Source organism: Homarus americanus, unplaced genomic scaffold, assembly GCF_018991925.1.
Source record: "Homarus americanus isolate GMGI-L3 unplaced genomic scaffold, GMGI_Hamer_2.0 scaffold40903, whole genome shotgun sequence".
Classification (NCBI taxonomy): domain Eukaryota; kingdom Metazoa; phylum Arthropoda; class Malacostraca; order Decapoda; family Nephropidae; genus Homarus; species Homarus americanus.
In genome coordinates this window covers 25,001-37,580 of record NW_024729790.1, presented here as the reverse complement: position 1 = coordinate 37,580, position 12,580 = coordinate 25,001, and the positions used below count along the sequence as shown (strand labels likewise).

Genomic DNA, 12,580 nt, shown 5'->3' with positions numbered 1-12,580 from the left:
GGGAAGCATGTATTGCTTGACAGATATATTTTAAATGATTCAGTCAAATATATTGGGCTTAGTTTGTTTCTATTTTTGTCATGTTAAAGCAAGGGAAGGAATAAAATGTTATTTGTTTGCTAAGAGAAAATGAAGAGTTATTTTTTGCTATATAAGAGTGGGCAATATTGTTATATGTTGAGAGAGCATGTATGTAGAATTATTAATGTTAAAAATACACCACGAAATAGACTCATTAGTCAAAGATATTTATTTTCCAAGCGATTAATGAACCGACTGCATCGTAAATTTATATCAGAAACCAAAATGAATAAAATATTAAATTAGTTTGTTGTTTGCTTTTAAAAATTATTATTCTAATTATATTGCTGTACAATTTCTTTAGTTGATGCTGTCACTGCGTGCAAGGACAGAAGTTGTTGTCCCGCCGCCAGCTGTGTGGACGTTACCAGATACCACCCAGCCAGGAATCTAGTATTTTATGCATATGTCTCCTTTTTAGGTGGTAACCCATCTTGCACTTGGCTTATTGTAATATTTCCTCATAATTAGGTTAGAGAATCTCAATTGATTTGGGCTTTTAAAGACCTGTAACTTAAATGTTACTAGAGATGTTGTTATACTAAACCGAGTCACAAACGTACTTTAAGTGCCATTTCACATTTAAGAGTTGACAATCAAAGTGACGAGAATGTTACGGGTGTTATTTCAATTTTGAAGAAACCATTTTAAGATTTAGCCACCTGATTTAATTTTTTGGGGAGAGAGATTAGTTAGCTCTATATATATGCTTTTACTTGGGTATGATATAGCTTATTTTCTTTAATTACGTAAAAAAATATGTACATAATCTACAATACATCAAACAACAACAAATAATAATAATAATAATAATAATAATAATAATAATAACTATTTTTATTAATACTACTAATCTTTAAAATAATATCAATAACAAAAATAAATTAATAATAATAATAACAATAAATATAGGCTAATAATAATAATAATATTAATAATAATAATAATATTAACAGACACAGTTATATATCAATTTGTGTGCACCAGGCAGAGGGAGTGGTGTGTGTGTTTACCTAAAGGTATTTCAACACCTGTTCACCTGCTTAACACCTTGAGACAGTGAACCTGACTCTGTAAAGGTACTTTTATAATAATAGTTGATTGAGTTGACATTGACACATGTACACACACACACACAATACACACAGCACATACATGTATATGCTACAAACATGAAGGCCATGTAATATACATACACACCCATCTTCACTACAGTTCTTAGTTTCTACATACGGCTTTATACGTGTTTTTGCGTCCCTCTGCGCTATCATTTCTGCTCTCTTTTCACGTCTTATTATTTACACATCACTCGTAGTGTCTTCGTTATGCCTAGCAGCCGAAAAAAATTAGGGATCCTTGAATAGCCACCACGACAGGAATTAATGGTTGTTTATTCCTAGCTGTAGCATAGTGTGTGTGTGTGTGTGTGTGTGTGTGTTAGGTTACAGAAAGTGTTCCACCAACTGTGTTGCTTTTAGTCACAGAGTTTCTTGGCATTGAGGGTTCTAGACATCACAGAGTGAACGATATTTACATCCTCATTCTTCCTTCTCCCTCCCACTTCTCCTCCTTCTCCACCTCCTCCTCCCCCATCAACACCTGTAGATGAGGACTTGACCACCTTTCTCCCACCACTACCTCCTCTCCACCCTTCCCTCCCCCTCTTCCCTCATACTCACCTCCTTACTCTACCCAAGCCCTTCACACAATAATACTTGCCTCGAGGCGCCCAAGGAATACATTAGTATTCTTTCACCAGATTCTAATACCACCTGAATCTCTCGCGACATAACATTCACACAGCCAATTCCAAGAGCCAGTCACACAGCCAGTCACATAGCCAGTAAAACAGCCAGTCACACAGCCAATCATACAGCCAGTTACACAGCCAGTCACACAGCCAGTGAGAAGGAATATCTGATAACACGAAATAAAATATATGAATCCTTAGTAATTATTTATCACCCTACACCAATTCTCGAGCTAACAGAGACAGATAAACCCTAGACATCAACTCACCTCCCCCCCCCCCACTAGACGGGGTAGACGGGGTATGGTTGTGTTTACCTTCTGGTGGTCTAGACAGGTAGGGGCAGGTAGGTTAGGTTAGGTTAATTTATCTTCTCTTCGTTGTAAATATTAGTTCATCTTGGCTGGGTAAGATTAACTGAGGTACTGTTTTTATTCTTTATTTTTTTTCATCACGTTTTGTCTTTAGTCTGTCAATTTACCGCTATACCTTTGATCCACACCTGTATACATATATTAGCAATCAAGCCTGATACCTTACATCTCTCTTCAATCACGGTGGTTGAAAGGGAAATCACCAGAGGCATGAGAAGACATTTATAAAAACTCGGCACCTGCGTGAAGCTTGTGTAGCGGTATACGGCACAAGCTGCGGGAGGAGGAGGAGGAGGAGGAGGGGCCAAAGTCCGAGTGGTGGTGTTGTGGCCACCTTGAGCCAACCAGTAAGCCCCGCCGCTCCCCTCCCCGGGTAGTAGTTCCTTGCCGGCCATGGTACGGAGTGGACGTGTGTGTCTCGACTTGTCTCTTAGCGCCCCCCCTCCGTGTCACCTCCCCCTCCTCCCGTTGTCTCTACACTCGCTCATTCTTAAACCTTTGGAAAATGACTCTCTTGTTTGTGAACCTTTAGACACTGTGTTGAGGCCTCTAGTGGATTATTATTCGTGTGTTGGTGGAGCGTATAAGGGAGAATATAACACGATAAAGGAGGGTTTTGTAAGCCTCTTGGTGTAGTGGTTTCCGGGATCTGCTGGTGGTGAGTGAACCCCTAGTGGTGTACACGACGAAGAGGACGACCTGCTTCACCTTATCACCTGCTGTACCTGCTTTACGACCCCCTGCCTGCCTGCTGTTATCTGCTTCATCTCTCAAATATTTACCAATGGATATTTCTTGACAATGACCTTTCCACAAGCGACCGAACAGTGAGGCAAGAGATATATTTAGCCAACTCCACAGCCAATGAGGTAACTAGCCAATGTTAATATCTCGTTATATGTTTAAAAAAAATGATAAATTTACGTAATACTTAACAAGATATATAGTTAAATGTGATAGGATAAATTTCAGGTGAGTGGAGGTAAAGTTGATCTAGAGGTTATGCATAAATATTAACCCTTTGATTACCGTGACCTGTTCTCTTGTGCACGATGATGTTTAGGGGTTAAGTTATCGTACTCAAAGGGTTAACTTATCGTACTCAAGGGGTTAACACGAGTACAGATTAAGGGGATCACCTGAAGAATCACCACCCCAGCTTATTTCACCTAATGATTAATCACCCTAACGCTATTTGGGGGTAGAGGAAATTAGGTTAGGTTAGGTTAGCATTAGGTGAGGTTAGGTGAGGTTAGGTTAGGTTAGCATTAGGTTAGGTTAGGTAAACATTAGGTTAGGTTGATGTACAGGTGAAATAAGTTGGAGTGGAGATGCTTCAGGTGATCCAATTAAGAGATAAAATACAGGTAAAAATAACTTCTCCGTGTTGACTAAAGTTATCCTAATGGTTACGGTATGACATAAGGGTTCAAACAACCCATTAAATAACGCAGGTAATGGGTGAAGGTCAGCTGGGCCCCATTTATGATAAACCTCAACCCGGCTAAAACCATCAAGACTCATGTCCATTAGTAGAGCCCATTAGAACAAGGGCCAATTAAAACTAGGGCCCATTAGAACTAACTAAAATCCATCAGAACTAAGACCCATTAGAGCTGGGGCCCATTAGAAGAAGGACCCCTTATAAATAGGACCCATTAGTTGGGGCCCATTAGAAGAAGGACCCCTTATAAATAGGACCCATTAGAAAGAGATCTCATATAAACTAGGGCCCATTAAAACCAAGACTTATCAGGAATGGGGTCTATCTGGCCAGTCACGAAGACAAACAGTGGGGGCAAGTGGCGCGCGCGCGCGCGCGCGTGTGTGTGTGTGTGTGTGTGTGTGTGTGTGTCAAGTCATCACAGGAGATTATCCTTGAGGGGGCAGCACAAGTCTACCTTGACACTTTGCTCTCTTGATGCTGAGGGGGGGGGCATTGTGTAGACGTGCTTAAGTCTGCACACACACACACACACACACACACACACACACACAAAACCTTAACCTCACATAAACAAGTAAAAGCTGTATAAAACATTAACCTACAGTGGCTGACCAAAACAAATAAAAACACTGTATTAGACTGAGGGAAACACAGACGGGATCCCACGAGACAAGAAAATACCCAGAGGAAAAAAAAATCCATTTATTGGATAGTGACACGAAATGAACAGGTATAGAGGTATTCAATAGGTCAGGTCAGATGTATGTGTGTATGTATGTATGGAATTAAAAATAAGATGATATTTTACGGTATTTTGTTACTTATTATATATCAACAAAACACTATATGCAGACAAGATTATAAAAACAAGAAAATTATAATAATGCCACAATATAATAATAAAAATAATAATAACTAATGATCCTTTAAACGCATTACTAAAAAAAAATTAATTAAAATCAGCTCCGCGAAAGTCGACGACGCGCGCCACTCACGGTCGAACACCCCTCCAATATCTGTCTCATAAACAGTTATCTTATTTGTGACGGTCAATTTAGACGGTTTTTATTTATTTATATGGTAGTAATGAGTCCCTGTAGCCACATCACAGGGGCGGACAGGGGTAGGGAGGGGGGGAAATAAACGGTCACCGGGTCTTATAAAGCAATCAAGTTTATGGGGAAGAATTCGTCGGGATTATCGCACCTCCGTCAACCTATTCTATTTGTTTAGTTCCGGGTTGTATAAATGATTTAATTACTATCTAATATATATACCCGGGTTGTATAAATGATTTAATTACTATCTAATATATATACTGTATTTACCTATAGCATTGACGGGATTTACTTATAAGACGTAAATTATACATAAAAAAATGATTTATGATTTAGTTATTAGATAAGAGGTTAGTGGATATATAAATAGATATTAGTGAAGAGTTAAAGAAATTGAAGTAAACATTTGTGGGGACTTAAGGGGCGGAAATAATGTGGGAAATAAGAGATATGAGAGAAATAGGAAGGGAGGGAGACTGAGATAATGAGGAGGAGGAGGAAGGTAATCACAGAGACAAAGAGGAGAGATGAGAGAGACAAAGAGGGGAGATAATGAGAGAGACAAAGAAGAGAGATAATGAGAGAGACAAAGAGGAGAGATAATGAGAGAGACAAAGAAGAGAGATAATGAGAGAGACAAAGAGGAGAGATAATGAGAGAGACAAAGAGGAGAGATAATGAGAGAGACAAAGAGGAGAGATAATGAGAGAGACAAAGAGAAGGAAAGAGAGATAATGAGGAAGAGAAAGAGGTAATTGGGAGGAAGAAGGAGCTATGTCACGGTCATTCAGGTGTTTTCCCTCGTTAGCTCCGCTTACCTGGCTCTCACGTGCGGGGGCGCGCGCGCTCACATGTACACAATCTGGTCTACACGTTTATAGTAGCGCGCGCGCACACACACACACTTGAAAAACATCAATCACTTAAGTCGAGAGAGAGAGAGAGAGAGAGAGAGAGAGAGAGAGAGAGAGAGAGAGAGAGAACAACACATTTGCTGCGTCATAATTACTTGTTGCAGGTAAAAATGTTGACGAACTTGAGATCTCTCTGTCTGTCTGTCTGTGTATCTCTTTGTCTGTCCCTCTATCTCGCCCTGTCTCTATCTCTCAGTCTCTCTGGCTGGTCCATCACACCAGTTAACAGGGAGAAAAAAAATATGTATGTAAGGGAAAAATATTGTTCAAAATCGACTTAAAATATTGACAATTCTTCCTCCTCCTCCTCTTTTTCTTCCTCTTCTTCCTCCTCTTCCTATTCTTCCTCCTCTCCTCCTCCTTCCCTTCTTCCTCCCCGCTCCTACGTCTGGCAGGGAGTCTCCAGTACCCGCACGGTATATATATCTCTCCCTTAACTGGAAATCGGAAAACATATCTATTTACAGTAAAGTCCCCACGTAGTTCAGGCGCCATCTTTATCTCCGCTAACTTTCCGTCTTCCCATAAGTGGCCCAATTGGAGGCGCTCTCCCATAACCAATTATTTAGGAGAGGAACATTAAATCTATTTATTGTTAAGGAGCTGTCTTAATGAGTTATAGGCGTTTGCACAGGTAACGGGAGTCAGATTATAGGCGTTTATACCTATTTATTGTTAAGGAGCTGTCTTAGAATGAGTTATAGGCGTTATAGGCGTTTCCACAGGTAGAGGGAGTCAGATTATAGGCGTTTATAGAGGTAGAGTCATGTTATAGGCGTTTCCACAGGTAGAAAGAGTCAAGTTATAGGCGTTTCCACAGGTAGAGGGAGTCAGATTATAGGCGTTTATAGAGGTAGAGTCAGATTATAGGTGTCTAAGTAGAGGGGGTTAGGTTATAGGCGTTTCCACAGGTAGAGGGAGTCAGATTATAGGCGTTTATAGAGGTAGAGTCAGGTTATAGGCGTTTCCACAGGTAGAAAGAGTCAAGCTATAGGCGTTTCCACAGGTAGAGGGAGTCAGATTATAGGCGTTTATAGAGGTAGAGAGTCAGGTTATAGGCGTTTCCACAGGTGAAAGAGTGTTATAGGCGTTTCCACAGGTAGAAAAAGTCAGATTATAGGCGTTTATAGAGGTAGAGTCAGGTTATAGGCGTTTCCACAGAAAGAGTCAGGTTATAGGCGTTTCCACAGGTAGAAAGAGTCAGGTTATAGGCGTTTCCACAGGTAGAAAGAGACAAGTTATAGGCGTTTCCACAGGTAGAAAAGTCAGGTTATAGGCGTTTCAACATAGAAAGAGTCATATAGGCGTTTCCACAGTAGAAAGAGTCAAGTTATAGGCGTTTCACAGGTAGAAAGAGTCAAGTTATACGTTTCCACAGGTAGAAAGAGAGTCAAGTTATAGGCGTTTCACAGGTAGAAAGAGTCAGGTTATACGTTTCCACAGGTAGAAAGAGTCAAGTTATAGGCGTTTCCACAGGTAGAAAGAGTCAAGTTATAGGCGTTTCCACAGGTAGAAAGAGTCAAGTTATAGGTGTTTCCACAGGTAGAAAGAGTCAAGTTATAGGCGTTTCCACAGGTAGAGGAGTCAGGTTATAGGCGTTTCCACAGGTCCAGACAGAGGGAAATGCGAACGCCACACAAACCCCTCGAGCGCCCTGGACCAAGGCCACCGGTCAGCCACGCCCTGGTCAAACAGGGAGGGCGTGGGGGCACTTACTCACCCTGCACGCCTTCTGCAAGAGTGTACACAGGCCACCGAGCGAGTAACTTGACTTTGCAGGCCTGTGTGTGTGTCATAAACTGTGTGTGTGTGCGTGTCGAAAACATTGTGTGTGTGTGTGTGTGTGTGTGTGTGTGTGTGTGTGTGTGTGTGTGTGTGTGCGTAAACATTGTGTAAAGAGCCCTGCTGAGTTGATACGTGACCAACTTTGTAATCATTTGCACTACATAAACACAAATGACGTTTTTAAACATTACATAAAAGCTACAGAACGAAAGGTATTTGTAACCCTGACTATCATATTACAGTACGTGACTACCATTACAGCATTACATAGAAGATCACAAGAGGCGAGATATCTGACTATGCAATCTGTGTAACCTTCCTCCAAGACACAAACAAACTAGGTAAACATTATGACACACCTGACACACCTGACACACGGGTTTATAAGACATCGTGGAATAAACTGACGATAATATCACTTTCATGGCGTAGGAAGGTCAGGTCAGTTCATGGTAGTTACGAGTCGATGACAAGACAACCTTACGACTATTTCTGGCTGTGTTGAGTCAGTTCTGTGTACACCTTCCTGACCTGACTGATGTATGTTTTTTGGGGTTAGGCCGTGACGGATGCATATTTTTTTTACCTGTTATATACGGTTTCTAGTGATTAATTATTAGTCACACCTGTTCTTGGACACACACACACACACACACACACACACACACACACACACCTGTACGCCAAACAACGCTCATGAGACTCCTCCATCTTGCTGAGGCGTGCAAGACGTAGTTACATTATCATTACAAAAACTGTGCCATTATACTCTGAGGCCTTCGACTGTATCTAGTGGGTACAGCATGATGGGGCAGAAACCTAATCTGTGTGTAATGATTATGTATTATTTAGTGTATCACCTGAAGATTAGACACCCTTACGCTACCTGGGGTGTTAGGTTAGGATAAAATTATGTGATATTTGGTAATGTTAGAGTGAATAATGCTAGGTTAGGTTAGATTAGGTTAGGTTAGGTTAGTTTCATGTTAGGTTACGCTGGTTTAAGTTATGTCACGTTTTCTCTATATCAATTTCTTTGTCTGCATCTCCCTCTGATTTTATCCCTCTCTCTCTCTCTCTCTACTAGTCTATCTGTCTATCTGTCTGTCTGTCTGTCTGTCTGCCTCTACCCCTGAAGGCACCAAGACTATTAACACTCACATAACACAGATGGACTTTATTTACACAGGCAACTCACACCCCGGCCACGAGAGGCGCCCTGTGCTGAACTCCTTTATCTCTTCTTGTTCTTTTCTTTTTTCTCTACTTTCAGCCTTTCTAGCTTTCACTTTTGTTCTTTCTCTCACTCTCCACTTGCTCTATCTTTCATCATGTTAAATCATCGTCCTCAAAGGGTTAAATCATCGTCCTCAAAGGGTTAAATCATCGTCCTCAAAGTTAAACTATCGTCCTCAAAGGTTAAACCATCGTCCTCAGGGTTAAATTATCGTCCTCAAAGGGTTAAACCATCGTCCTCAAAGGGTTAAATCATCGTCCTCAAAGGGTTAATCATCGTCCTCAAAGGTTTAAACCATCGTCCCCAGGGTTAAATCATCGTCCTCAAAGGTTAAATCATCGTCCTCAAAGGGTTAAAACCATGGTCCTCAAAGGGTTAAACCATCGTCCCCAAAGGTTAAACCATCGTCCTCAAGGTTAAACCATCGTCCTCAAAGGGTTAAACCATCGTCCTCAAAGGTTAAATCATCGTCCTCAAAGGGTTAAATCATCGTCCTCAAAGGGTTAAAACCATGGTCCTCAAAGGGTTAAACCATCGTCCTCAAAGGGTTAAACCATCGTCCTCAAAGGGTTAAACCATCGTCCTCAAAGGGTTAAACCATCGTCCTCGAAAGGTTAAACCATCGTCCTCAAAGGGCTACACAACACACTCAACTCTCACATCCAGAATAATAAGGCCAAACTACCACCACCATTTTCTTTCTACAAAAATACTTGACGGAACTGAAGTATTTGTGTCTCGTCTACAATATTGTGCCTTCCCATTGGCTGACGGTGGCGAGTGGTTATCATACTGGGTTGGTAGTCCACGAGTCCTGGGTTTGAATCCCCAAGGAAAAGGTAAAGTAGAGTAGTTAGTACTAGTAATAGAACCACATCACCATCACTACTATTACTACTACTACTACTACTACCAGCACTGCTCCACTCACCACCAGCACTACCACACACACACACACACACACACACTAGCCAGGCAATGAACACACACTAGATGACGAAGATTTACACAACATTGTAAACTTTGACGAGAGAGAGAGAGAGAGAGAGAGAGAGAGAGAGAGAGAGAGAGAGAGAGAGAGAATATATATATATATATATATATATATATATATATATATATATATATATATATATATATATATATATATATATATATTCCTCCACTCAACCATTTCCTTCAACACACGCCCTTGTACTCCTTGGGGATCCTACGAAGATCCTCAAGGATATAAACACCATTACAAGGATAATCTTTGTTGGCTGAGTGAGGATCCCACCAAGAGGTCCTTGAGACACCCCTGGTGTACTTAGTCCATCCTGAAACCATCTCTGTGATTGAATGATGACCTTTGACCCAGGAAGTCAAGGATAAACAATGAAATGACCACCTGTAAATTGTCTCAGTCAGGTGGGTGGGTGTCCTGTTACGTGGTTCCTCAGGGTGTAAATGAATCACTATGATGTGTGTGTGTGTGTGTGTGTGTGTGTGTGTGTGTGTGTGTGTGTGTGTGTGTGTGTGTGTGTGTGTGTGTGTGTGTGTGTGTGTGTGTGTGGTTATTCTTGTCTCCTCCATTGCTCCATCTTCCTCCTCAATCTTCTCTCTCTCCTCACACTAGTGGCAGGAGATGTAAGCGGGTCAGTAGCTCAAACAAACAGGTTCTGACCACTCACACATAATGACAGCAGTCTTACCTTAACACCTTATACCTACTACCACTACTACTACCATCACTACCACTACTACCACCATCACTACTACTACTACCACCATCACTACTACTACCACCACTACTAGAGTATGACGTTGAAATTTCCTGTCTACAATTGCCAATTGGAGAGGATGGAGAGGAGGAGGAGGGAAGAGGAGGAGGAGGGTGGAAGAGGAGAAGGGAGGAGGAGGAGGGAGGGGGAAGAGGAGGAGGGAGGAAGAGAAGGAGGAGGGAGGAGGAGGGGGGGAGAGGAGGAGGAAGGGGAAGAGGAGGAGGAGGGGAAGAGGGAGGGGGGAAGAAGAGGAGGGAGGAAGAGAAGGAGGAGGGGGAGAGGAGGAGGAAGGGGAAGAGGGAGAAGGGAGGAAGAGGAGGAGGGGGAAGAGGAGGAGAGGACTCTTATTCTTTTATAACTCCTCTTCTTTCCTCTTGTTGTTATTATTATTATTCTACTCCTCTCTCGTCCTCCCTCTCCCTCTTCTCCTTTCTTTTGTTATGCAGCTGACGGCGTGACTTCCTTCTCCTTGTTCCCCACACACCTGTCTCTTACCTTCATATCACACCTGTCTATCTGTCACACCTGTCTACCTACCTACACCTGTCCAGCTACCACACCTTATTTACCCACACCTGTCTAGCTACCACACCTTATTTACCACACCTGTCTAGCCACCACACCTGTCTCAACCACACCTGTCTACCTACCACACCTGTCTAGCTACCACACCTGTCTACCAACCACACTATACCTACCACAATAACCTACCTATCCATCACCTTCCCTATCCAATCAACCAATTCTTCCATCTCTTTATCTAACCCATCCACCCACCCACCCTACCTTACCCACCCACTTACGTAACCCACCTCCTACACTAACCCACCTCCCTATCCTACCCACCTCTGACCCACCCAATCACCAATCGACCCAAATCTTTCACCCACTCACCCACACTCCACCCACCCAACCCAACTTAAATCGTCTCTGCATCCTTTTCCTTCAACTGGAAAAGGTCATTTGAGCGGGTGGAAGGGAGAGAAAGGGTGGGAGGGAGGGGAACAGAGTCATGCCCCAGAGATGAGTACCTAAGTAAGTGAGAGAGAATGAGAGTGAAAGGCTCTCACACACACTGTCTGTCCGTCTGTCTATCTGTGTATGTACAGAGAGAGAGAGAGAGAGAGAGAGAGAGAGAGAAGAGAAGAAGAGAGAGAGAGAGAGAGAGAGAGAGAGAGAGAGAGGAGGAGGAGGTGGGGTGGGGAGCAGAGGTCACCACCATTACTACCAGGCCCTGTGGTGCACCAGCTGGACCGTGAGGCTGCAGTTAGTCAGTAATACTTTCAGATGTAACAATTCACCTTTAATCAGCAGAGAAGTATTGTGAGTGTAACCTAAACTAAACTGACCTAACTAACCTAACCTAACCTAACATGACCTAATTTAACCCTAACCTAACCTAATTTAACCTAACCAAATCTAACCTTATCTGACTTCTTCTAACCTAACCTGCTCTGTGTGTGTGTGTGTCTGTGTGTGTGTGTGTGTCTGTGTGTGTGTGTGTGTGTGTGTGTGTGTGTGTGTGTGTGTGTGTGTGTGTGTGTGTGTGTGTGTGTGTGTGTTTAAACCTCACAATACATTAAAAGCTCAAGAAAATAAACTAAAATGGAAAACAATGAAACGTGAATTGCGACTCTCCCCACCCCTTCCCTCCCTCCCACCCCTTCCCCACCCCACCCCTTCCCTCTCCTCCCACCCCTTCCCTCCTCCCCACCCCTTCCCTCCCTCCACCCTTCCCTCCCTCCACCTCCTTCCCTCCTCCCCCCTTCCGTCCCTCCCCACCTTCCGTCCTCCCCTCCTTCCGTCCCTCCCACCCTTCCCTCTCTCACCACAACCTTTTCTTAGTGTTAAGTTGAAGTTAACCTGAAGAATTAACCACCCACCCCCAAGAAGTCACACCTCTATTAACTCTTTCAGTGGTCATATTAACTTAGGGTTTGGTTTGGTAGGTTAGGTTGGTTAGGATAGGTTAGGTTAGTGTGGTTACCGAGAGACTATTTTATTCACCACAGTCTACCTTACAAATAACTCAAAGAAAATGTTTAGAAAATTATCTTACAAAATATCTGATAACAATAGAAATAATAAACAATAAAAGTTAATATTTCACGGAAGGTTAATTTGGTTCCACGGTAACAAAGATAATGAAACAAAATGAAACATAAAATAAA

The 12,580-nt window shown here is 42.3% G+C and overlaps 1 protein-coding gene across 1 annotated transcript in view; it reads left to right on the top strand.

Moving 5' to 3' along the window:
* Positions 1–2,563: 2,563 nt before the first annotated feature.
* The window catches only part of LOC121866820 (leucine-rich repeat-containing protein let-4-like), a gene marked incomplete at its 3' end in the record, with an annotated part of 16,902 nt that continues 6,885 nt past the window's right edge, over positions 2,564–12,580 (top strand). The window contains exon 1 of the mRNA XM_042366551.1: positions 2,564–3,074. Within this exon, the coding sequence (XP_042222485.1) occupies positions 3,070–3,074 (5 nt within the window). The remainder of the gene's footprint in view (positions 3,075–12,580) is intronic.